This window comes from Sminthopsis crassicaudata, chromosome 3 (assembly GCF_048593235.1).
Source record: "Sminthopsis crassicaudata isolate SCR6 chromosome 3, ASM4859323v1, whole genome shotgun sequence".
In the NCBI taxonomy this organism is placed as follows: Eukaryota; Metazoa; Chordata; class Mammalia; order Dasyuromorphia; family Dasyuridae; genus Sminthopsis; species Sminthopsis crassicaudata.
Window position 1 is genome coordinate 12,557,719 of NC_133619.1, and position 24,141 is coordinate 12,581,859.

A 24,141-nucleotide genomic window follows, 5' to 3' on the forward strand; every position below is an offset into this window, starting at 1 on the left:
GAAATAATAATCAAGAGAGAAGTAGAATTATTTACTTTGAACTGAGGAATTTTTAAAGAGGGTAATATTATGATGACACAGAAAAATTCTAATCTATTAGAAAAATTATTTGGGGCAGCCAGGTGGCGCAGTGGATAGAGCACTAGCCTTGAATTCAGGAAGACACGAGTTCAAATTTGGTCTCAGACACTTAACACTTCCTAGCTGTGTGACCCTGGGCAAGTCACTTAACCCCAGCCTCAGGAGCGGGGGGGGGGGGGGGGGGGGGGAAGAAAAGAAAAATTATTTGAAATTAAAATTGGAAACATTTTCTCTTGCTTAGGATTCTGGAATTGCTATGTAATACTTATGTGAACTTCAATAAATCACTTCAGTTACATTACCAATAAATTTAGGAGATTGAGCTAGATGACTTCTTAAGACTTTTGTAAATCCAAAACATATGATTCTGTGATTGTGACTAATCATGGCTACAACTGAGACTTGCTTTTCACCATTGATTAAAAGAAAAGAAATCTATGCATATTCACATCAACAATTTGCTAGGAACTGTTCTTTGTTGATGGTGTGTGGGAATTTGACTGCTTTATTTTAGAATGAGTTAAATATGAAATTCTGCTGAGTTTTACTTAGCCCTCTATTTTCAATAAACCTAGAAGATTTTCTCATCTGATTTCTGGAAGTAGGATACCCAAACTCTTTGTAGCTTCATGTTTTTGCAAAGACAGACTGAACAATTATTAGATTGCCTCATCAAGCTGTTTTCCTTTCACTTACAGGGATTTTAAATCTTGAAGTAATACTGTTTAAATTTTTTGTTTAGATATGTGTTCCACACCACCCTCCCCTTGCCTCCAAGAAAATTCCCAATGAAGTTCTGTCTTCCATCTGGACAATTTTTTCCCTCAGGGAAATCTACCCAATTTTTTTTTTTTTTTTAGGATTTTCTCATTATATGGCCATAACTCTTGAGTCTTATGTTCTTCTTTTTTTTTTTTTTTTTTAATCTTCCTTGGGGATTTTAAATCTACCAAATCTGTCTTGATTTCTCTTGTTAAGCATATTAACCACAAGATTTTTTCCCCCAAATGTAATTTCACTTGTAGGTATCTTTTTGTTGTCTTTGATTCTTCCTGTGAATAATCACTGTTTTCTTAGCACATAAAACAAATTTATTTTTTGTGATCTTCCATATTTTTTTTGTTTTGGTTTGATTTATTGCTTACCAATTTCTTCAACAATTCTTTTTCTTTTCATTTTAGGTGATTTCTCAATATATTTTTAGGGACAATGGCTTCTAGACTGATTTCAGACATGACCTTGTTCATTTAATATAAAAATATACTTTCTTTCCAAGGAAAACAGAAACTGAATGATTACTCCATTTTCAGCTGAAGAACAAAAAAATTATCTAATAAAATGTTTGTGATTTCTTTTAAAAAATCATTTGTGACTAACCTTGCCTGATTGAATAACTTAGACTCCCAGAAAAGTGAATCTTTCAGATACAGCTAGGTAGTATAATAGAAGGAGCATGTGACTTGGAGTCAGAAAGTCCTAAATTTAAACCTGGCCTCAGATACTTGTTTGCTACGTGATCCAAAGCAAATCTCTTCACCTCCAGCTGCCTTGGTTTTCTTATCTACAAAATGGAGATAATAAGCACTTCCTAGGATTGCTATGAGGATGAGATATGTTTAAAAGTATTTTGTAAACCCTAAAGTGCTATATATAAATAAAAATCAAGGTAAACATAATATATAAATCAATAAAGATAAATCAATTTTGTATAATTTGTTATTAATATACTTCTAGAGAATTTCATCTTTTCAAATAGTCTACACATTTATATTTTAAACTCTAAATGTCATCTTTTTGTTAAAAATGCATACTTTATATGGATATCAATAAATCTATGATGAATAAATCAGTGGTTAATGAAAAATTTGCAATTTTTTTTAAAGGATTTGTCTAGTGGTTTGAACAATAGTCTGATCAATAGCCTGAAAACAATACTGTTTTCAAAGAACATGAAAAAACCTGGAAAGCAATAATGGAGTGCTCATAATTTCATTATTTCTGGGTTCTCCCATCTCCTTGGTGTGAATAGTTCCCCCACTAATGCAAGTCACAATCCTTCTCTATGATAATTTTCTTCTTGGTGGATGGTCATCTTGAAGAATACTTTTGACTTAAAAATTCATCCCCTGGTTACTTATGAGCTGTTGATTAAGACAGATAATTAGATTTTCAGTGCCAAGCAGCTGGAAAGATCCAGTGGTTGGAGTGATAGTGGTGGTAATGATGGTAACATATGGAGGAATAAGAGTGCAACACAAAACTGGCTAGCCCTGGCTACAGAGGCATAAGCAAGGCTACTCAGCTAGTGTTAGTCTAATCAGGGAGCAAGGTTTTAGTGAACCACAATCACTTTGATTTTTTTCTTCACCCAGGTGTTAAGTTGCCATCCTATCTTTGTAGTATCAGAAAATGCTAAATAGCAGAGAGCAAAACTCAGATTTGAGATACTTCCTTCCTCTGGAGATCTTCTTTCAAGAACCAAAAACACAGTGTCTGGAAAATTTTTATTGTTCATTTTTGTTCAACTTTTGTAACCATATTTGAGGTTTCCTTAGTTAGCAAAGACACTAGACTGGTTTGTTAGTTCCTTCTCCAGCTCATTTTATAGATGAGGAAACTGAGGGAAACAGGTGAAGTGACTTGCCCAGAATCACACAACTAATAAGTGTTTGAAGCTGGATGTAAACTCAGGTTTTCTTGACTTCAGGCTAGTGCTCCATCTACTGTCCCACCTACTTGCTCCTGCCTGGCATATAGTCAGTGCTTAATAAATGTTTATTGGATTGGATTTGATCTTGTGTCCTTCCTGTAAAAATGAGGACTTTGGATTGAGAAAGAAAAGCTGATTTGTTCTGCAAGAGCAATCCCAAAATACTTGATGTCTCATCTATAACTATCTAACAGTGTCCAATTTTTACAAAACTTAAAAAAAAATTAATCTTGGTAATTTTTTTCAGCAGGGGGCAGACAATGTCCAACAATGAGGGTAGTAAAAAAACAAAAACAACAACAAAAAAGTCAGCAGAGAAAACAACAGGAAAGTTCAGGTAATTATCAATTACAGAACAGTTCTAGAACTTTGAGATCCCTCACTTTTCTAAATCTATGAAAGACTCTGTGAGCCTAAGACCACAACTCTGTCATTGAAAGGAGTTACCACTGAAGGATGATCTTTTCTTTTAGTATACATGGGTTCTATTTAATCAATACATTGTGTCCATGTGCAGTGTACCAAGCAAATAGTAGCAGTCTGGGTTTCTTTGTAGAAATGGAACATAGAAAAATTACAAAAATCTTTAACAAAATCATTTTATTGATAAGAAGAAACATATAATATATAATAAGATAACATGATACAATGCATTTAAAAAATAAAAAGGACTGTGTTTTTAATAGGCTTTCTATTATTTCCATACACTTTCTTTCAATCATTCTTACACTAGGCATGTATTGGTATATTCTCAGCTTAAACTCTGGGTGACCAAGTAGCTTTCATACCTCTTGCCACATGATGTTGTTCTAGAATTCTACTTTTCTGGAACTCACTTTCATATATGGTCCTGGTAAGTTTTTATTGCAGATCAAACTTTCCCTTGCAGCTTATGCTTTGGTATCTTAGAGGCGATGTAGAATTTTTCTAAAATAAAAAGTTTGTAAATATTTTGATTTAAAAAAAGAAAATAAAAAAAATCATCAATTCTAGAAATTTTAAATTAATTTATTTTGAATTGCCATAGGAGAAAAAAGTATTATTTTGTGGTACTAAATAGAGATTGATAAAATTATAAGACCAAATATATATAAGACCAAATTAAACTTTAAATGTACAGTTCAAAGAACTCAATCATAGAACTAAATATTGACTGAATACTAGACTCATAGAGGAAATCATACATTACCTTTTGTTTGGACTCAACTTCCTTTATCTGTTAAAAAAAATACAAACTTTTGAAATGGACTTTGTCTTCCATCTACTTAGTTAACTAAGATCTCTAGATTGGTCATCATTCCAGACAGGTTACCTTGCTGATTGATTTTGTATTTGAAAGGAGTCAAGACTTCTTTCTATTGAACAATTGAAACAAGTCAATCACTATAAACCTAAAATTTAAATTTCATACTCTTTTTAAGTTGCACCACTAGTTTGAAGCAAGAATAAGCAACTTATTCTCTTAGGGGTTTTGTGTTCCTATGACCTTGAGCAACACAGTAATTTTTCAAATAAATGCAGTGAGATTCACAATGAAGGTGTTCTTTAATTTGAATTTTTGTTATGATTTATCTTGGGATCTCTTTACAAACATTATCGGCGGTATTACAAATACATTTTTTAGAAAGTGAGACAGAATTAAAATGAGAGAGAGAGAGAGAGAGCAATGGATATCACAGTGACATTTACATTACTTTAGAAGGGCTTTTTAAAAGAGTGGAAAGCAATGATAAAACTCTTCTGGAGCTTGTGTTCTTATACTTTAATGCCATGGTTCCAAGTAATAAAAACTAGAATAAAGTTTTCTGGAAAAAAAATTCTTTTTGAACCTATAAATAAACATGCATATATTCAAACCACATCAAATAGTCCCATTTCAATGGTTTTTAGAAAACAACATCATTGGACTTTAGAACAGAACATTTGGCAAATATTTACATAATGGTTTCAGTGAAATATTTTGAAGAAACCCTGTTTATCATTATTATACATTTACACGAATAATATTAAATGGTTATAATGCTGACAAATCTCAGCACAGGTATGATTTAATGTATCTAATTTCTTCCCAAAATATACCCTCTATGGACTATGGAATCGTTTCTCAAACATATGACTCACGTTTTTCAGGAAGAAAATTCTAAAGGTACCCATTCCTGCCAGGATTTTTTCCCCTTAAAAAGCAGGGAGTGCTGAGCCAGTTTGAAAACTCTGCTACTTTGCAAAGAGTCATTTGGGTTTTGAGAAGCTGACATAATCATTCCCCTTCCACCCATGAATGACAACCAGAAAACATTCCTTATGGCTATCATCTGAACACGGTCTTCAAATCAGATGTGGGGGCAAGCAGAACTGTCAATTTCTTTCTGTTAAATCTAGCAAATAATGACTCAAGGCCTACAGATGGTAAGTACAGAGTTAGAATCTTTTTGAAATCTTTTTGGAGCCTCTTAAGAAAGAGATCATTGACAGCTATAAATGCCAGTTTAAGGATTGAAGAATATACCATAAGAAACATAGCATGGTTATTAGTGGGGATGGGGGGGAAGAAAGGGAAGGAGGCTCAGAAAGAGCTTTGCATTTTCTAAAAATGCTCAAAATAGATTTTCCAGGACAGAAAAAGTACATGCTTCTATTTTAGCTTCCCAGACCCCAAAGGGATCCTATTTTGCTGCAATAATGAATACATGGACAGAATGTATCTCAACACGAAGAGATGACTAAGTGGGTGTGATGATTTCCAAAGTCTCCCCAGCCTTTTATAATATCCCTTCTGTTTCCAGTGTGGCAATTCCTAGAAGGCCCCACTTTTTTTTTATAGACCTATAGGGGAGGATCAGGAACACTGATTCAGAAATAATCTCATAAGCTCATTCCTCCAGATTCTGAGTGATCAAATGAATGGACATTTATTAAAGGGCCACCATGGGCAAGGTCCTGTGCTAGGCCATGGCGTTATGGAGATAAAACCAAAATAGTCTTTTCCTGGGCAGCTTGCCACTGGGGAACATGTTCTTTGCAGCCATATTATACTGAGAATGAGAAGGGGGTAGCATGAAGTGTATTTCATCTGTCTAGATGAATACAAACATGAAAACTTGGTGGAGAAGGGATCACTTTGAGATGCAGTCTAGCATAATGGAATCAGGGAGGCCTGTATTCAAATCCCGCTTCACATCTTTACTAGCAATATGACCTTAGGGAAATCATTATTCTCATGCCTCAGTTTCCTTATCTGTTAAATGAGCACTGATCTCGATGGCCTCCAAAGTCCCTTCTACCTTTCCATGACTCAGCCTAACCATACAGCCCTTAGTTTGAGACCACTAGAAACAATCTGAAGGCAGAGTTCCTAGGTTTAAGATTTGGTTACTCTGACTTTGTATTTCATTTTTTTTCAATTTTAAAACAAAGGGTTTAGAATTAATGATCTCCATATCTAGGCCTATGTTCCTATGGCCTCCAAAGAGAATGATCTCTCTGCTCCCTGAGATTGACTATTTTATCCTACTTTGGTAGAGTTCCAATGGTTATCAGTCTTTAATTTATCTCTATGTGACTTCTGTCTGTTGTTCCTCATTGGAAGAAAAACCTCATGAGCAGAAAAGATGATCAGCAATCACCTAGAGACAAAATCCTTTCATTACCACAGGGATAGGAGACCACCGACAAGCCATAGAACTCCTTCTTCTATGAAGAGCTGTTTCCAGGAGAGAAGAATTGTGACTGAGGCTATGTATGACTCAAACAGAAATCAAAATCATCTAAGAAAAATCACTGACTTCCAAGTCAGATGGAGGAGACATTTGATTCTTGGACCCTAGACAGTTCTTAGCTTCCATTGCCTTCTTCCTCCCGTTTCCTGTAAGCTTTATTTAACAGTTGTATTTCTTCCTGATAGCCATCTCTCTCCAGATGCTGCTTTTGACTGTTCTGCCTGTGGGCCTCCACAGTGTCTGGAATGGATATATTGATGTCACTGTCAGGATTGTTTGTGGGGATGAAGAGGGAGTAAGAAGCGGTCTCCCCCAAATCGCAGGAAACAAACCGATTTTCTTTGCGGGAATAGCGTAGAGAAGGAGATCTGACTTGGGTTGAGGACTGGCTGATGTTGCTAATGATGGACACCGTGTCCATGGCTTCCTCATTGTCACAGATTTCCAACACTTCCAAGTGGATCTTGACGCTGGTGTCTGGGAAAGTGGTGGGCGAATCCTCTGGGTTTGGCTCATGCCCCACGCTCTTGGATCGATAGACTTCGATTTTCTTGGCCGCTGGGGTAATTTTTTGCCCTTCTGCACTCACCTCATAGGTGGAGAGAGATAAAGTCTTCCCTGTGGGGGCGTGGAGAGACACAGTCCCTTGAAATGCACACAAAGGAATAGCGAGAGCACCACCGGATCGCTGGAAAAAACAAAAATAATCATTATTTAGAGCTATAGTTTACAACACAATTTACAAATCTTATCTCATTAGATTCTCACAACAACCCTATGAGGTGAGTGCTGCTATAATCCCAGTTTTCAGATGAAGAAATTGAGATTAAAATAACGGTGATATTGATGAGAACTAGATAAGGAGTATCTAAATGAAATTAGGTTTAATTGAGGTCCAGTGGCAGGTTCAGGGTACAGGGAGTCAAATAGAGCTCCCCTGCAGCCCCTTTGGATTTGGCTCAAGGATACAGAGTTAAATGAGGTCTAGTAGCGGCGCAAGAGTCCTCTGTAAAGGAATTTACAGACCTGAAAACTTAGATTGATAAAAGAGGTTTATTATGGGGTTTGGAAGTAAAGCTTAGTTAGTAAAGTTGAGGGTAGAGCTAAAAGGGCACTGGAAGCACAGGTCCAGTGGGCAGAAACCCTTGACATGACCAGCATAAGGATGCCATGTTTGGGATCTCTGCAAAGAGTGGACTCCAGTTTTGCTCTTTTTATAATTGGGGGGCTCTTAATAATCTGAAGGGGCTCATGGATGGAGTCTCAGGTTGGCTTCTGGCTTGAGCTTCAGCCAAGGTTAGAATTTGAATAGAATTCAATGGGTTTTTAGATAAGGAGGAAACTGTTTGTGCTTGGGGTGGGCAGAATCCCTGGGGCAGAGTCCAAGGAGGTTTTAAGAGTTTTGGGGTTTCCTCATCAGTATAACTACTGAGTATCTACCGTAGGTTTTGAACATAGGTCTTTCTTACTAATTAATGGCTTCTTTCTGGGTTACTCAATCTCTTTTGTTTTTGTTTTTCCTTTTGGAAAAGAACATGACTTTATTTTCTAGCTCAGTTTCCAAGGATCATTTGATGACTACTGGAGACAAATGCTGTCATTGGAGTTCCTGGCACAATTACTCATGATCACAACTCAGGTTGTGCTCAGAATCACTCTTTCATTGTAAGGAAAGAGAAGAATATTTTACAATGAGGGACAGGAGCTGCTCACTGATAAGAGTCCACAGATATTTTCAAGATTGGGAAATGTTGGTCCTAAAATCCAGTGTCCCCTCTATGGTATTAGTGGAGTTTAAAATTAGCACAAATGTTCTGGAAAGCAAATTAGAATTATGCAAATAAAGTGGCTAAAATGTTTACACTCTGAACACCTTCAGACACCTCAGAACACCTTCTTTGTTAAGAAGGTAACTGCTTGGAAAATATTCTAAAAAGGTCAGGGATAAAAAGAAAATCCACATATACATCATTATAATAGCACTTTTTGTGGAATCAAAAAAATAGAAGCAAAGTAGAGGCACATGATTTAGGAATTTAGCAGCTTGGTAAACACTCTAAAAAGGTCAGGGATAAAAAGAAAATCCAGATATACATCATCATATTTATAATAGCACTTTTTGTGGAATCAAAAAAAAAATAGAAGCAAAGTAAATGTCCACTGATTGGTACATGAATGTAGTGGAAAAAGTACTGTGCTGTAAGAGATGAACATCATGAATATACAAAAAGTTGGGAAGGCTGACAAGAATTGATTTAAAATAAAAGGCACCAAGAAAACTATACATGATGGTTACAACAATGCAAATAGAAAAAAAAAAACACTATCATCACATACCACCTGAAAATGAATGCAAAATTACAAAAAACTTGTTTGGCCCCATCAAAAACATGACTGTTTGCAGAGGAAAACTGGGGTAGAATCAATATTCCAGATATTGTCAGTTTTTTTTAAGGTATTGACTAATTTTACTGATAATTTTTTTCTATCCTTTCCCTTTAAAAAATCTTTATTATAAAGATTGGCTCTTTGGGTGAAGAGAGGGAGAGAAATAAAGTGGAAAATGTAAGTGATGTGAAAACAAAAGATGACAAAAATATATTCTAAAAAGCCAATTCAGGGTCACAAACAAGTTTATTTATGCAAACTGTCACCTTATTATTCTATTAAAATGCTATACAGGTGAGGGAAATGGGATTTAAATATTATTGAAATTCATTTTTTTCTCCCCTGCTTAATGTGCTAAGGAGGTTTACAATCACAAAACTCTGACTCAGACATGGCACAAAAGATACTTGAACTCTACATTTTAGCATGAGAATCAAATGTCATCAAAGCAGCCCTTACCTTTCCACCAAGAAATCACTGCTGTTAAATGGAACCCAAAAATAGAGAACTCCTCCACAGCAGTAGAAAAAAAAAACTTACTTGAAAGTTTGAGCTTTTTGTATGGTAATTTAAATCTCAGGTGTCTTTTCTAGAACTCAATTCACCCCTTAAGCAAAGATAAGCCAATCTGTTAAGAAGCAGGATTTTTAAAGATTTTTTGTTTTTCATTGTGTTTATTCATTTAATTTCCTTTTTACTAAACTGCTTGCTAACTTGAATTTTGATCCCAGGAAATTATATTCCTCATACAGAGATGGGAAAAAATTATTCCCCTCTGCTCAAAAATGTTCAGTGCCTGCTTACTGCCCACTAAAGTCCTACTTCTTTCCCTCTAGTATTCAAGTCTTCAATCAATGAATCATCAACAAACAATGTTTTAAAGGAGTGTGTGGCACATGTTAGGAATATAAAGGCAGAAGCAGAAATGTCTCTCAAGAAATTGATTCTTTTGAATAAACAACTTATATTGGTTGTTCTTCATCATTCTCATTTTTTGTTCTTTTGCTTGGGTTTGTTTTTTGATGAGGCAGTTGGGCTAAGTGACTTGTTCAGGATCACACAGCTGGGAAGTGTTCAGTGTCTGAGGCTGTGTTTGAACTCAGTTCCTCCTGACTCCAGGACTGGTGCTCTCACTAAGTCATCTAGCTGTCCTTTCATTCTCAAAGAGGTAGAAAAAGAAATTACTATGTTAGATTCAAGATATGGTGTGTCTGACTGTGACTGATCAGACCAATAGAGCTCTAATGCTCTACTGCAAGTCTGGAACTAACAATCCATGTTCACATTTGTAATGGATTTTCTAAATTTGAGCATCTGCCATTTCAATGGCGCTACTGCACTCCTGCTTCACTTAATAGAACACAAAGCCTTCTCTGAGGTGGGCACGCCATGTTGGGTGGTCCTGTGCCAGCGTCTCTCACATCACACAATCAATTCTAAAGTTGTTAAGAGAGACCTTGAGAGTGTCCTTGTGATGAGGACGAAACTGAGGCTCTAAGCTGAGATGGATCAGTCTTTTCTGGTTGTCTGATTGTCTCTGTCCCTCTTCCTTCCCAAAGTACCAAGGCCCGGTTTAGCGAATGAATTCGCTACTCAATGCTGTTAAAACAAAATCTTTATTGGTTAGGAAAGGGATAGACAGGCAACTGGCCTCCAGGGAGAAAGGCCCAACTTCCTGAGAAGGGACTCCGCAGCAAAGTCATGGGCAAAAGGCAGGGAAAAGCCTAGTGCAAGGAATAGACTTTTGGAGATTCATTTTATACACAATCAGGGTCATAAAAGAAGAGTTTGTATTTGAAAAGGACTTTTTCTGCTTCCTTTGGATATAGGGATGTTTGTATATCAAAGAGGTTCCTGAGAGACTTGTAAATAAGAGAGGAATTCCTCTTAAGGATGTAAAATTCTATTAATCATTTGTGTCTCAGGTTATCTCCTTTAATCTTTTCTAAGATAGGAATTTCTCTGTTAATCATTTGTGTCTTGGGTTATCTCTTTTTAACCTCTTCACTTGTATCACTCTTACTGACCACCATGTGAGCGTTTGCTTTGTGTGAGTTCTCTATATGATAGTATCTTAGGCAAGTGTATGGTTGGCATTGGAACAACATGGCCATCCCCTTGGCCTTGTGCTTCTTGCTGTAGAGACTGAATGCTTGGCAAGTTAGTTTAAAGATGGGACCTCAGTTTCTGGCCCCTTATCTTGCCAGGTGATCTTCAGAATCTTTCTGAGACAATTCAAATGGAAGCAATTCCAATAGTGTTGGCAGATCGTCCAGGTTTCAACCTGGCATGAAACACTGAGGTCAGCAGAAGGGCTCTGCAGCCAGGTGGTGCTGAAGTGGATAGAGAGCTGAGGTTGGAGTCAAGGAGACCTGAGTTCAAATTTGACCCAAGACACTCACTTGCTATATGATCCTGGACAAGCCACTTAATCCTGGATGCCTCAGTTTACTCATCTGTAAAATGAGCTGTAAAATGGACTTGGTAGGAGACTTGAATTCAAATCCTACCTCAGATAATTAGTTGTGTGAATCTGACCAAGTCACCTAAATACTGCCTATCTCAGTTTCCCCACTTGTAAAAGGAGATAATAATAACATCTGCCTCTTGGAGTTGTTATAAGGATCAAATGAAATAATATATGTAAAGCATTTTGTGAATGAAAAGGGCTATGCAAATGTCAGCTATTATTAATGTATGTAAAGCCCTTTGCATACTTCAAAATATTCTAAAATGTCATTCATTATGTATACATAATGGCAAATCCATATTCCAAAGGTCACCTCCCACTGGGCTTCACTCACAGGTTGTCGGGTCAAAGCTGAGGGTAGAATTAGAAAACTAATTTGTAGTCCTGTATGTCTGCTTCATTTTTATAATAACTTGATAGCATAAATTGAAAGTGATCCTTAGGTATCTAAATTGTAGCAGTAGATGCTGTTACAACAAAGTGAAGTCCATCTCAAATAATGGCACAAATCTAAGTTGTAGAACATAACATTTACAAGTCATTCTGAGACAAACGACAAATTTATAAGTGAGACATTATTTCAGTGAAAATCTTCAAATTCAATGACTCTAAATGGTATGGTCGAATAAATTGGGACGATGGGAGGTGGGGCTATTACCCAAAAGAAGCTCCCAATATGAGCCTAATGGAAATATGGAAAACTAGAAAACATTTTGTCAATGACATCATAAAAACCTAGGGCTAAATAATGTGTTTTGCAAAGACTACAGATAGTCTTTTTCATCTGAGGATGTATAACCAATTTAGAATTAACCAAAAGCTATGTGTGCTCACATTATAGACTTTTTAAAGTTTACATTTTCACCTGTGTCTTCCTATCTTCTGTAACATAAGAATTAAAAGCTCATGGAAATTAATGGCTGTCTAAATTGCCTTATTCTCTAGGTAGCATAGTAGATACTTGACTTCAAAAAGATACATCTTCATGAGTTCAAATCCAGCTTCATATACTCACTGGTTTTGTGGCACTTAACTCTATTTGCCTCAGTTTCCTCATCTATAAAATGAGTTAGACAAGGAAATGACAAACTACTTCAGTATGTTTGCCAAGAAAACCCCAAATGGACTGAATTACAACAGCATTCTTTAGATTTTCATAGCTATTACATAAGATATTGATGAGAGAAAGGAAAGGGGGAACCCCGTTTGTCTGCACAAAGATCTCATGAGGCGCAGTGTCCCCTGTAAATGAATTTTTTTTTTTTTAAGGCTGGAGTTAAGTGACTTGCCCCGGGTCACACAGCTAGTAAGTGTTAAGTGTCTGAGACCTGATTTGAACTCGGGTCCTCCTGAATTCAGGGCTGGTGCTCTATCCACTGCACCACCTAGCTGCCCCCCTATAAATGAATTTACAGGCCCAAAAACCTAGATTGATAAATAAAAGGTTTATTGTAGGAATTTGGAAGTAAAGTTCAGTTAGAAAGATGCCGAAGGTGGCCGCTGAGTGGGCAGGAACCCTTACATGGCCGGAAGGATACCATGTTTTGGGAGGGGAAGGGCTCCTGCAAAGAGAGAGCTCCGGCTTGGCTCTTTTATACCTAAAAGATGGTGGGCGGTTCCAAGTTTTTGGCGGGCTTTTCAGATAAGGAAGAAACTGTTTGTGGGGAGCTGAGAAAACCCAAGCCAGCTTAGATCCGGTGGGAGCTGGGCCTGGATATTCAGCCATGGGGGTAGGGAAATCAGAAAGGAATCTTAAAGGGACCTCAACCCCCATCAATATGATTTGCTTTTTTTATAATCAATTGGAATTTTATATTCTGACAGTAGAAAATATGTTTGGTTTGAAGTGAGAGGATATGAGTTCAAATCCTGGCTAACATGGGAGAAGATAACTAACCCCTTTGTTTCTTATGTTCTCCTTTGTAAAATGATAATAATAAACATTATTATTATAAAGGCAATAATAATAAATTAACATTTATTTAGCACCTTGAACTTTGCAAAGTATTTTTCCTATGTGATTTCATTTGGTCTTCACCACAAACCTGGTAGATAGGAACTATTATTATTCTCATTTTAGAAATGAAGGGATGGAGGCAAATTTAAGACATTGAATTATATGATGTCCAAAGATTTTTCCACTTTTAAATCAACAATCTTATTACTGACTCTATTCTTTAGTAAGCATGAAATACTGCCAATCACCATAGCACTCAATCGCTCATGAGAGTTTTGATGTGCAATGAATAGTTGTAGATCCAGAGAATATAAGATTTTGTTCCTATCCTATCATTGGCAGTCAATTTTAAAGTTCCTACTTTAGAAAATGCTTCCAAAAAGTATACTAATTCTCTTTTCTACAAAGAAATAATTTAAAGTCTTACCTACATTAGAAAATGCTTTCAAAAGAGCATACTATACATATATTGTAGTTAATTTATACTTTAACATATTTAACATGTATTAGTCAACCTGCCATCTGGGGGAGGGGGAAGGGGGAAGGAGGGGAAATATTGGGACAAAAGATTTGGCAATTGTCAATGCTGGAAAATTACCCATGCATATATCTGGTAAATAAAAAGCTATAATAAAAAAAGAGCATACTAATCTCCTTTCTACAAAGTCTGCTTCATCTGAGAAGAGAAAGATACTCATAAACTTTCCAAATGCTTAAGTTATTGCTATAGGAAAACTATTAATTCAAAAACTATAATTATATATATATAATTCAAAAACTATAAAAAAATTGGTACAGACTCACTGACCTTGAACTGGTTGCAAGCTCCTTAGTGGACTACAGGATGAAGAAATATATGAGATCTATTTTGTTTCTTTGCTGATATGGTGCTTTTATGCAAGGTGAAAAATTGGGTCACTCTTGGAATTGAAGGCAGGAAAAACATTCATACTCTCAATGGACTTTAGAAGTGGGATGGACCCCAGATATCATCTAGCTGCATTCTTTTATATTATGGATGAGGAAAAATAGACACTAAGTGTCTAAGTGACTAGGCCAAGGTTATACAAGTATTTAGTGAGTGGTACTGGCTCAAAATTTGCCTTTTGTATTCCAGCCTTTGTTCACTATACTCTGTGCCTTTTGGAAAGAAACTTGCATTAGTCAGGATTCAAATTTAAGTCTCCTGTGTGGGAGGTAATTTGTCTCTACTGAAATACCTTTTTTTTTTTTTTCTCCTGAGGCTGGGGTTGAGTGACTTGCCCAGGGTCACACAGCTAGGTGTTAAGTGTCTGAGACCAGATTTGAACTCGGGTCCTCCTGAATTCAGGGCTGATGCTCTATCCACTGCGCCATCTAGCTGCCCCCTTCTATTGAAATACCAGTGACACTTGCTACTGACAGCATGGTGGTATAAATAAGAGCAATTGTTATGAGTAGTTTATGGGCATCAGACATAGAGTAACGTAGACACTTAAGAATTCAGATCAAGTGAAATTTCTGAAAGTTTCCTGCCATGAAGTTCAGCATTCAGTCGAATAAACTACATGTCCCATGAGGCTGAAGATCTTTTCTGAGGTAAAAGGGAAAATAGATGTATATGAGGGAAATTTTGTAAAAGAAACTTAAGCAAGTCCTTCTCTAGCCAGTTCATGTTAGCCTTGATGCAAGGGACACTTGGGTTGAAGATTTGTTTCAGCAATATACTGATCATATGACTCACAGCAAACATAATCTCTTCATGCTCTAGTCAATTCTATAATTCTAAGTTATAGAAAAGGTATTGACCAGCATTGGTAGACAGAGTTTTATAACCTAGTAGTTCCCTATACCAATAAAATCAAAGATCCAATTCCCATCCTTATCCCTATGAAAAAAGGAGGAATCCTCACAATATTCTTGGGATTAAGTTTTGTTAATTCTTCTGTAGATTCTATTCAATGGGGATAATATTAAATATTATCCAGTCAAAAAATAGATAATATCTTCTTGAAAGATTTGGGAGTTACCAGAAAGGTGGCAAAATGAATGGCCATGTCTTAATTAAACTCTTCTTCATTATCTCAAGAAAGTAAGAAATGTGCCAAATGACACAGAACAAAAATAATTTTTAGAAGAAGGGAAAGAAAAAGAATTCTCACAAAGAAAATCCAACATAAAAACAACAGACGGAAAAAACTGAGTAAACGCAGAACTCGTCTTACAATCGAATTCTCAATCAACAAACTTTCAAGAGGCTACTATGTTCCAGGAATTGGAACTGGAGACACAAAGACAAAAATGAAACATTCCCTTATTCTAAAAGAATTTGCATCTAATTGGATGAAGAAATAATATTTCTGGAATGGAGAGATGAATAAAATCAATTAATCAATCGATATTTATAAAGTACCTATAATGTGCCAGCCACTGTGCTAAGCACTCAGGATAGACAAAGTTGCTGTCCTTAAGATTCTCATAATTGAAAAGACAACAAATATATACAATTAAGCTACACATCTAGTAGCTAAATGAAAGATGGATTGGATATAATCTGTATATATAGTATACATATAGATCTGTATATATAGTATACATATACACAGTACGTGTGTACTCACATATATAAATATATGTACTTCCCTATATGTTTCATATGTACACTATGTTTTTCTTTCTTAGAAATCTATTATCTATGTATCTCTATCTCTATTATTATTAAATTTATATTATTTCTCTTGAGATACTTAGATAAATAATAGGGATAGATTAATAAGTATGTATTACATATATCACCTATTATATATCCATATATCTATAGATTATGTATATGTTATCATATATATGTTATATATATAATACCTATATTATGTATATCTACATAATATGTAGTGTACATATCTAGCAAAGGAAACATATAGGAAAGGATATGTGTAGATATTTTTCTTGCTTTCTTTCCTCCTCTCTTGATATAATACACTTTTTTCCCCCCCTGAAGCTGGGGTTAAGTGACTTGCCCAGGGTCACACTGCTAGGAAGTGTTAAATGTCTGAGGGAGGATTTGAACTAGGGTCCTCCTGAATTCAGGGCTGGTGCTCTCTCCACTGCGCCACCTAGCTACCCCCTCTTTTGCTATTTCAGAGGCAAGACTTGAACCTAAATTTTGCTGACTCCCAGGCTAATAATCTCTGTATCCATTATATTGTCTATGTCTATAAGTATGCTTCCCAGAAAACTCTGGCCCTTTATTTCACAAAGGTGCAGTTTTTGCTCACACACTTGACTCACACATATTTTTTGAAGAACACAAATTTATCTTTAGCACCAAGGAAAATTGTTGGCTTTCTCTTGAATATTTGCCACCTTCAATGAGATCATTTAATTCTCTCTCCATCCACTCGAAGAAAGCATATCTTAGAGAAACTTTGAAATGAAGATTGTTCAGTAGAGAATTTGGTTAACTTTAAAAATTTCTCCATATTTGGAGGGTATAAATATAATTCTGCAAGATTTTGCTAACAGAAAGAAAACCCAAATCCATTAACCCAGGAATGAAATGTCTAAGATTTGAGTTTGGAATTATGTATGAATAAAGAAGAAATGAAAGAAAAGAATGGAATAGAGAATATGACACAAAAAAGTAAAATGATTTATACCCAAAGATTAGTTGTTCTACAGAGTGAACTTAGTCCTCAAGGGGAAAATAGATAAATAGAGTCAATTCCTTCCAATAATTCTTCTTGAGAAAATCATAGTTTAGTTGAATAGAATTTTTAAAATCCAAATTTAGAAGAAAAAGGCCACTTTAAAAAAGTTTATAAGTTCATACAATATGACAATGATGAGATAATGAGATAAATGATTATTTATATGTTATAAGAAAGAGACAAACATTGTCCCTAGGAGTCTCATATTATGTAATAGTCACTGAAAGAATAAAGGGAGAACAATGATGGGCATGGAAATGAAATGACTTATCGTTCCTTGAAATAAAAGTACCACAGGGGAAATTTATTCAAATTAACAATGTTGAAGAATAGGGCTAAGTAAGGAGTATATGAACCATACTCTTGTATGGAGCTGAGCAATGACAATGTAGAAAAAATAATACATACATACATACATACATACACACACACACATATATAGATATATATGTATATATACATATACATATATATCTCAGATTTAGTAGGATCAAAAGAATCAGAGCTATATGAAAAAAGAAGAGTAAGAAAATGTTTTTGAAGTGATCATGCTGTTTTTAGATTAAGCAATAGTAATAATAGGTGTTTGCAAGAGAAATGTAAAACATTTTTGCAGAAATTTAATATCAGATATATATGCATACACACATATTATGTGTATATGATGAAGAAAAGACAAAAACTTCCATTTTTCTTCCTTAGTTATCAAACTAGTTTAATAGGCTACTGATGGGATGAAGTCTGATGAAGAATTGCGTACCAAAATTTTTTTAACCACAGTTGGAAAAGTCCTAACTAATGTTGGCAAAAGCTTCATCATAAATTTTCTACATCAGCTGGTGGGCCAGACATGTGGGCTGGAGACACAGATGGTCTTGCCATACTGTGTGCTGGATATTATTTATCTAGATCAACTCTTGCAATATAATTTGTTCAAACTAATACACAGACAATACTGTCAATTCATAGGATCCTACATTACATTTCTAGGTCACTGCTTCAGACAGTAGCCCTTACTTTTATGTTGAATTCTAGAAAAATAAATCTATGGCTCTGTTTATCCCCTGATACTCCAGATAAATTGAAGTTTTATTAATCACCTAACTAACAGCCAATGCAATTTCTTCTTTTAAGACAACATGAAGTTATTTGAATAAGGTAGGGTGATTTAGTGCAGAAATACCATGGTTAGTGAATTATAATTGTAGTTTATGGTTACAAAATATAGCATCCTGGAGCATATTGAGTTACCCAATGGTAAATATCTTTACCTCCATTGTATAGATGAAAAAAAAAAGGATTAAAGAATTTACTTGACTTGACTAATAAGTAGCAAGATTCGGATTGAATTAAGGTCTTTAGACTCTAAGACCAGTAAGTAGGATTTAGAATGAGAGAAAATCTTTCAGGGTATCTAATATAACCTTCTCTTTTTACAGATGAAGAAACTGAGGTCCAGAAAGGGCACAACGGTAACACAACCTTCTCTTTTTACAGATGAACAAATAGGTCCAGAAAGGGCACAAGGGTAGTTTGTTACAGATCAGTGATTCAAATTACTCTTCTTTGACTTTCAACTTCAGAGACATTTCCACCATTTTGTACCATGTAATCTTCTTACATTAAAGTTCAGCTTTGATTAAACCAGTCTCTAGGACTGATATATAGAAGCAATAACCCTCAAAAGCCAGTACTGTTTCCTGGTGATCATTAAATCCCAAAGTCATTAATGGGAAGAAAAACAGGACTGTAGAAAATGGATAAACTCAGAGATATGACCACCTTTGATCCTCAGAAACAGAGACAAACCCTACTCTGTCTACTAAAGAGAGCCTTCCTGTTCCTTCTTCAGTCTCTGGTGATGTCCTTTCCCATCATTACTTGGCAGGAAGAGAAGTATTATAGCTGGAGCTAAGGCAGAGATGGTAAAAAGAATCTCTTATGGAAAAAAGTAGCAGTGAGTGTTTTGTTGTACCTTATTTATCAATCATTCAGTCACTAAGTGAGCATTTATCAAGTGGTTACTATATATTCCAGACTGAGGATTCAGTGAAAAACAAAAGCAGCAACAGATGACTGCTCTTCCACCAGTATACTTGCTGTCTCAAGAGATAGTCAAGAAAGTGGTCACCAGTGCACTGAGTGGACCTATGGTGGACATGTGGCCCAAAGTGTCTCAGAATGGAATGGATGAAAGAGGAGAAGTTACCATCTTTATCATTGGAGGGATTATCCACATGACTACACTAGATCAATGAGCATTATGAGCAGCTAGATCTCAGTGAATTGAGAACAAGCTTTGGAGATAAGAAGACTTGAATTCAAATCCTTTCTCTGACACAAGCTGAATGACAAAATGGGGTTAATAATAGCACACATATAAAGGGCTTTGCAAACCTTTGCATTACATAAATGTGAGCTATTATCATTATCTTCATTATTATTTCACTACTATGATCCTAACATCTGAAATTTTGGAAAACACCTAAAACCATTATGCTAATGCTATTTTTTGAGGACAAAGTTTATAAGATTATGCTTTATATTTGTATTTATTTTATTTATATTGGGTTTTATGCTCTGTAAAACTCTTTTTATTTATTTATTTATTTTTTATTCATTTTTCCAAATTATCCCCTCCCTCCCTCCACTCCCTCCCCCCGATGGCAGGTAATCCCATACATTTTACATGTGTTACAATATAACCTAGATACAATATATGTGTGTAAATACCATTTTCTTGTTGCACATTAATTATTAGCTTCCGAAGGTATAAGTAACCTGGGTAGATAGACAGTAGTGCTAACCATTTTCTGTAAAACTCTTTACAAACATTTTCTCATTTGATCCTTACAACAACCCTGGAAGGTAGGTCTTATTTTTATCCCCATTTTCCAGATGTGGAAATTTGAGGCAGGAATGGATTAAGTGACTTGCCCAGATTAACTAGGGTCTGAAAAAGAATTTCATCTCAGGTCTTCCAGACTTCAGGCTCAGTGTTCTATCTTCTACTCCATCTTGTTTCTTTTGGTTTATAATAATAATAATATTGCATCTGGACATTCATTTGCTTCAACTAGATTGTAAACTCGTTGTGGACAGGACCGCATCTCATGTAATAACATGGTTTATATCTGTTTATTGCTTTGAGGTTTAGAAATTGCTTTGCATATATTGCTTCATTTAACGTGTGTTATGAGATAAAGGAAAGGGAGTTACATTTCTTTTCACCATAGAATAATATGACATATTTTCCCTATTGTTTTCTGAACCTTAGAATACATTCTCTATTGGTACTATACTATTTATACCTTGAGATAAATGTTTCTTACATCAAAAATTGTCACTTGGATGGTATCTTCTTCATTAGCACAAGTTTTATAACATCTTATATTTGTAGAAGGTAGGATAGAAACTAGTTTATTTTTTTCTTAAACAAAAGGAGAACCACCATAACATTCCTACTTCTCTGAGTTGAATGAAAATGCAGTTTTATTTTTTAAATGCTTTAATCAATCCGAATGTTTTTATCCAAGTGGCAGGGGATGACAGATCCCTCAATTCCTACCCAGGTAAAGAAAGGCAGAAAACTTTTCAAGCTCAATTCTTATATAACATGGCCTGATGAAAGATGATCAAGACTCAGCATGAATCCCTATTATCAAATGCAGCTTTTGGCCTCCAACTAAGCTTTTGAAATTAATACATCACTGAGGTGAAATTTGTTTTTCATCTTTAAGGTGACTAGCATTCTCACATTTTCTCCTGACACTTTTTAACTCAGAGATGATGATTTATGTATTTCCTCTCTCTTGGCTTAAATGTGCCCACAAAAAACTTCAGTGGGAATTTGCAGTCTAATTGTGTGATGTTGGGTTAATGGGCATCTTCTGACATTCTCTGATCTAATAGAAAGCCTCATCTTTAATCGTGGGATCACCAACAACACTGAATGTTATATGCTGAGGCTTAGAAGGCTTGACTACATTACTGCCCTGCCTCAATCGCTTCAGGTACTCCCTGCTTCCTTTGAGATAAAACACAGACTTCTCAGCTCAGCATATAAAGGCCTTTATAATATGGCTCTGACCTTTTCAGGTCTATTTCATATTATTTTTTTTTCACAATCCTATGTTACAGCTGAAATAGTTGAATCACTATTTTCCTTCCTTCTTTCTTCATGCGTTGTTTCCTTTACTAACAATACCCTCACTCCTCCATTATTTAGACTCTTTCATTTTCTTTGAGGCTCAGCCTGGGTGCTTTTTTCCTATAAAAAAAGACTCTCTAGAACTCTAAATCTTGGTGTTCTCTCAGACCCAAATAATCTTGGAATACTTATTTATATGTTTCTTCTTCCATTTGAATGTAAACTCTTTGAGGGAAGAGATTTTTTTTTTTTTTTTGTCTTTGCATCTTCAATGCTTAGCAAAGTGCCTCACATAAAATAAGTGTTAAATATCCACTGGATTAAATTGTTCTTCCTTATTTTGGTTGATAATACCATCAAAATTCTAGGCACAAAGGGTAATAACCTTTGAGTCATTCTCCATTCTTTGCTCTCTCTTATCTATCATATTTAGTCAGTTGCCAATCATTTCACTCTATTTCCAAAACATTTCTCCTATTTGGCTTTTTCTATCCACTTTAAAAAGGCCATCACCATTATTCAGGTCCTTATCAGTTCTTGCCTGGTAATAACTTTTTAACTTGTCCCTTTGCCTCAAGTCACTTTGCTTCATTACACCTTATACTACTGACAAGGTGATGTCCCTAAAGTCCAAGTCCTACCAGATCACTCTCTTGCTCCAGAATCTCCAATGACTTCCTGTTGCCTCTAGGATAAAATAAAAATTCCCTCCATTTGACATTTACAGTCTTTTACTCTCTAGCTCCAATATACTTTTTGGGTTTTATTTGAAGTAGTATTATTATTAGAAGCAGCTAGATAGCACAGTAGGGGGGATCCTAGATGTAGAATAAGGAAGAGCTGTGTAGGAATCCCTTTTCAGATATTTAGTAACTGTATGTGGGGGGAAATCACGTACTTTCTCTCTATCTCTGTTTTCTCACTTGTAGAAATGGGACTAATTATAGAATCTACTTCACAGGGTTGTTGTGAGGATCAAATATGTTAACATTTATAAAGCACTTTGCAAACTTCAAAGCACTACATAAATGCTTTTATTGTTATTTTATTATTATGAGATACTCTGTGTCATTTATGGTCAAATTGACCTTCTTGCTTTTTCTGACACAGCACTTTCTTTCTCTCTCTGTCTCTCTCTGTTTCTCTCTATCTCTCTGTGTCTCTATCGCTCTCTCTGTGTCTCTCTCTCTCTGTCTTTTTGTATCTCTGTCTGTCTCTTTTTCTCTGTCTGTGTCTGTCTTTCTGTCTGTCTCTCTCTCTGTCTCTCTTCTCTCTCTGTCTCTGTGTCTCTCTTTCTCACTCTCTCTCTTTTCCTTGTCTCTCTGTCTTTGTCTGTCTCTCTGTATCTCTCTGTCTGTGTCTATGTCTGTTGGTCTGTCTATCTCTCTTCCATAGTTTATACCTAAATCTTGGCATAGGATTTTCCTTTATCTCTACCTCTTAGAATTCCTAGTTTCCCTCAAAACTTAATCTAAGAATCATCATCAATTTAAGAACGTTCCTAATTTCTCTAGCTGCTAGTGTCTTCTAATTCTTAACTTTACTTTGTAGTTAATGTTAAAACATATTTTTATATTTATCTCTATATCCATTTAGCTATATATATATATATCTGTATTTATCTATCTCTATTTGTCTTTCTATCTGCCTATTTATCCATCCATCCATTTCTCTCTCTTCCTCTCTTTCTCTCTCTCTTTCTATCTTTCTCTCTCTGTCTTTCTCTCTCACTTCTTAAGTTTTTTGAAGCAGGGACTGTTTTGTTGTTTTCTTTAGCACCTAGCCCCACTGCCTGGAACAAGATAGGCACTTATTTAGTAGTAGTTGACCCATTTTCAAACAATAAACAACTATAAAACAATAATATCTTAAAGTAGAGTTCATGGGCTAAATGTATTTGTAAAAGAAGATGAAAACTCATCAGCAATAAATTGATCTAGAGAATCAGAGTTGTGTCTTCCTGTACACTCCAAATGGAATGATTAGAATTCATTACTATAGGTTTGATAACAGAAAATCATTCGAAATCCATCAGATTTTCACTCACTGCCCAATCTCAGGAGCCATGCTGAATGACTTTGTTGAGTCGGGGACACTTACAAAAAATTTGAAAGCTTATGGTGATATGCTACTTGGAATTTTAAAAAGAAAAATGTCCTGACTATTTGTAGTAAATTCTAGCAATCCACCTTGGACACAACTCTCTCCTTGATAAAGATCTAAGTGGACATGTTCTGCTACAAAGCCATAGAAATTACATCTATCTCCTTAATGAACTTGTCAGAGCCAATTATGGGTCAGTGACATTCCCAGCATTCATTAAACAACAGTGCCAAGTCATCATTATCGATGACATGAAATTGAATTTATGGTCTGTATAAATATGGAAAACCTCATGGTTTTCCCTCTGGGAAAATTCCTTCTGGCACAGTGAAAATGCCAGGAAGAGAAAGTCCAAAGATACTGTAATGGTAAAAATGAAAATGAATAATAAATTAAGATTTATAAATTATAAATTAATTTTTAAATTACTTGGACATGCCTTTTCCTTTGAGGTTGGAAACCTTTACAGAAGGGTCATTTGATGTTTCTACTTTCCTAAATGCAAAACATATTCACTATTTATCATCATTCTTGAAAAACATTTAGTGAATTATCTACAATGTTCTAGGAACTCTTTAGAACCCTCTTTAAAACAGCATAAAACATGTTTAGAGAGCAAACATATGAAAGGTTTAGACAGAGCAATCATCAGGAGGAGCAAATATAGACTAGGAGGGCTTACAGTGCTGGACTTAGAACCAAGAAGAGTTGAGTTCAAATCTTGTCTCAGATATAGGACTTTGTAAGTAACAGGTGCTTAATGGATGCTGACTGAATTTTAATAAAAAATGTTTACACTTATTTACTGAGGTGACCACATGATGGGCAATGGCCAGAACACTGGGTCTTGAATCAGAAATGGTGAGGTTCAAATCTTGAT

At 35.4% G+C, this 24,141-nt stretch overlaps 1 protein-coding gene across 1 annotated transcript in view; it reads right to left on the reverse strand.

Moving 5' to 3' along the window:
• Nucleotides 1-3,444: 3,444 nt before the first annotated feature.
• The window catches only part of GPR149 (G protein-coupled receptor 149), an 85,762-nt gene continuing 65,065 nt past the window's right edge, over nucleotides 3,445-24,141 (reverse strand). Inside the window, 1 exon segment of the mRNA XM_074298044.1 lies at nucleotides 3,445-7,195. Within this exon segment, the coding sequence (XP_074154145.1) occupies nucleotides 6,623-7,195 (573 nt within the window). The 3' untranslated portion in view covers nucleotides 3,445-6,622.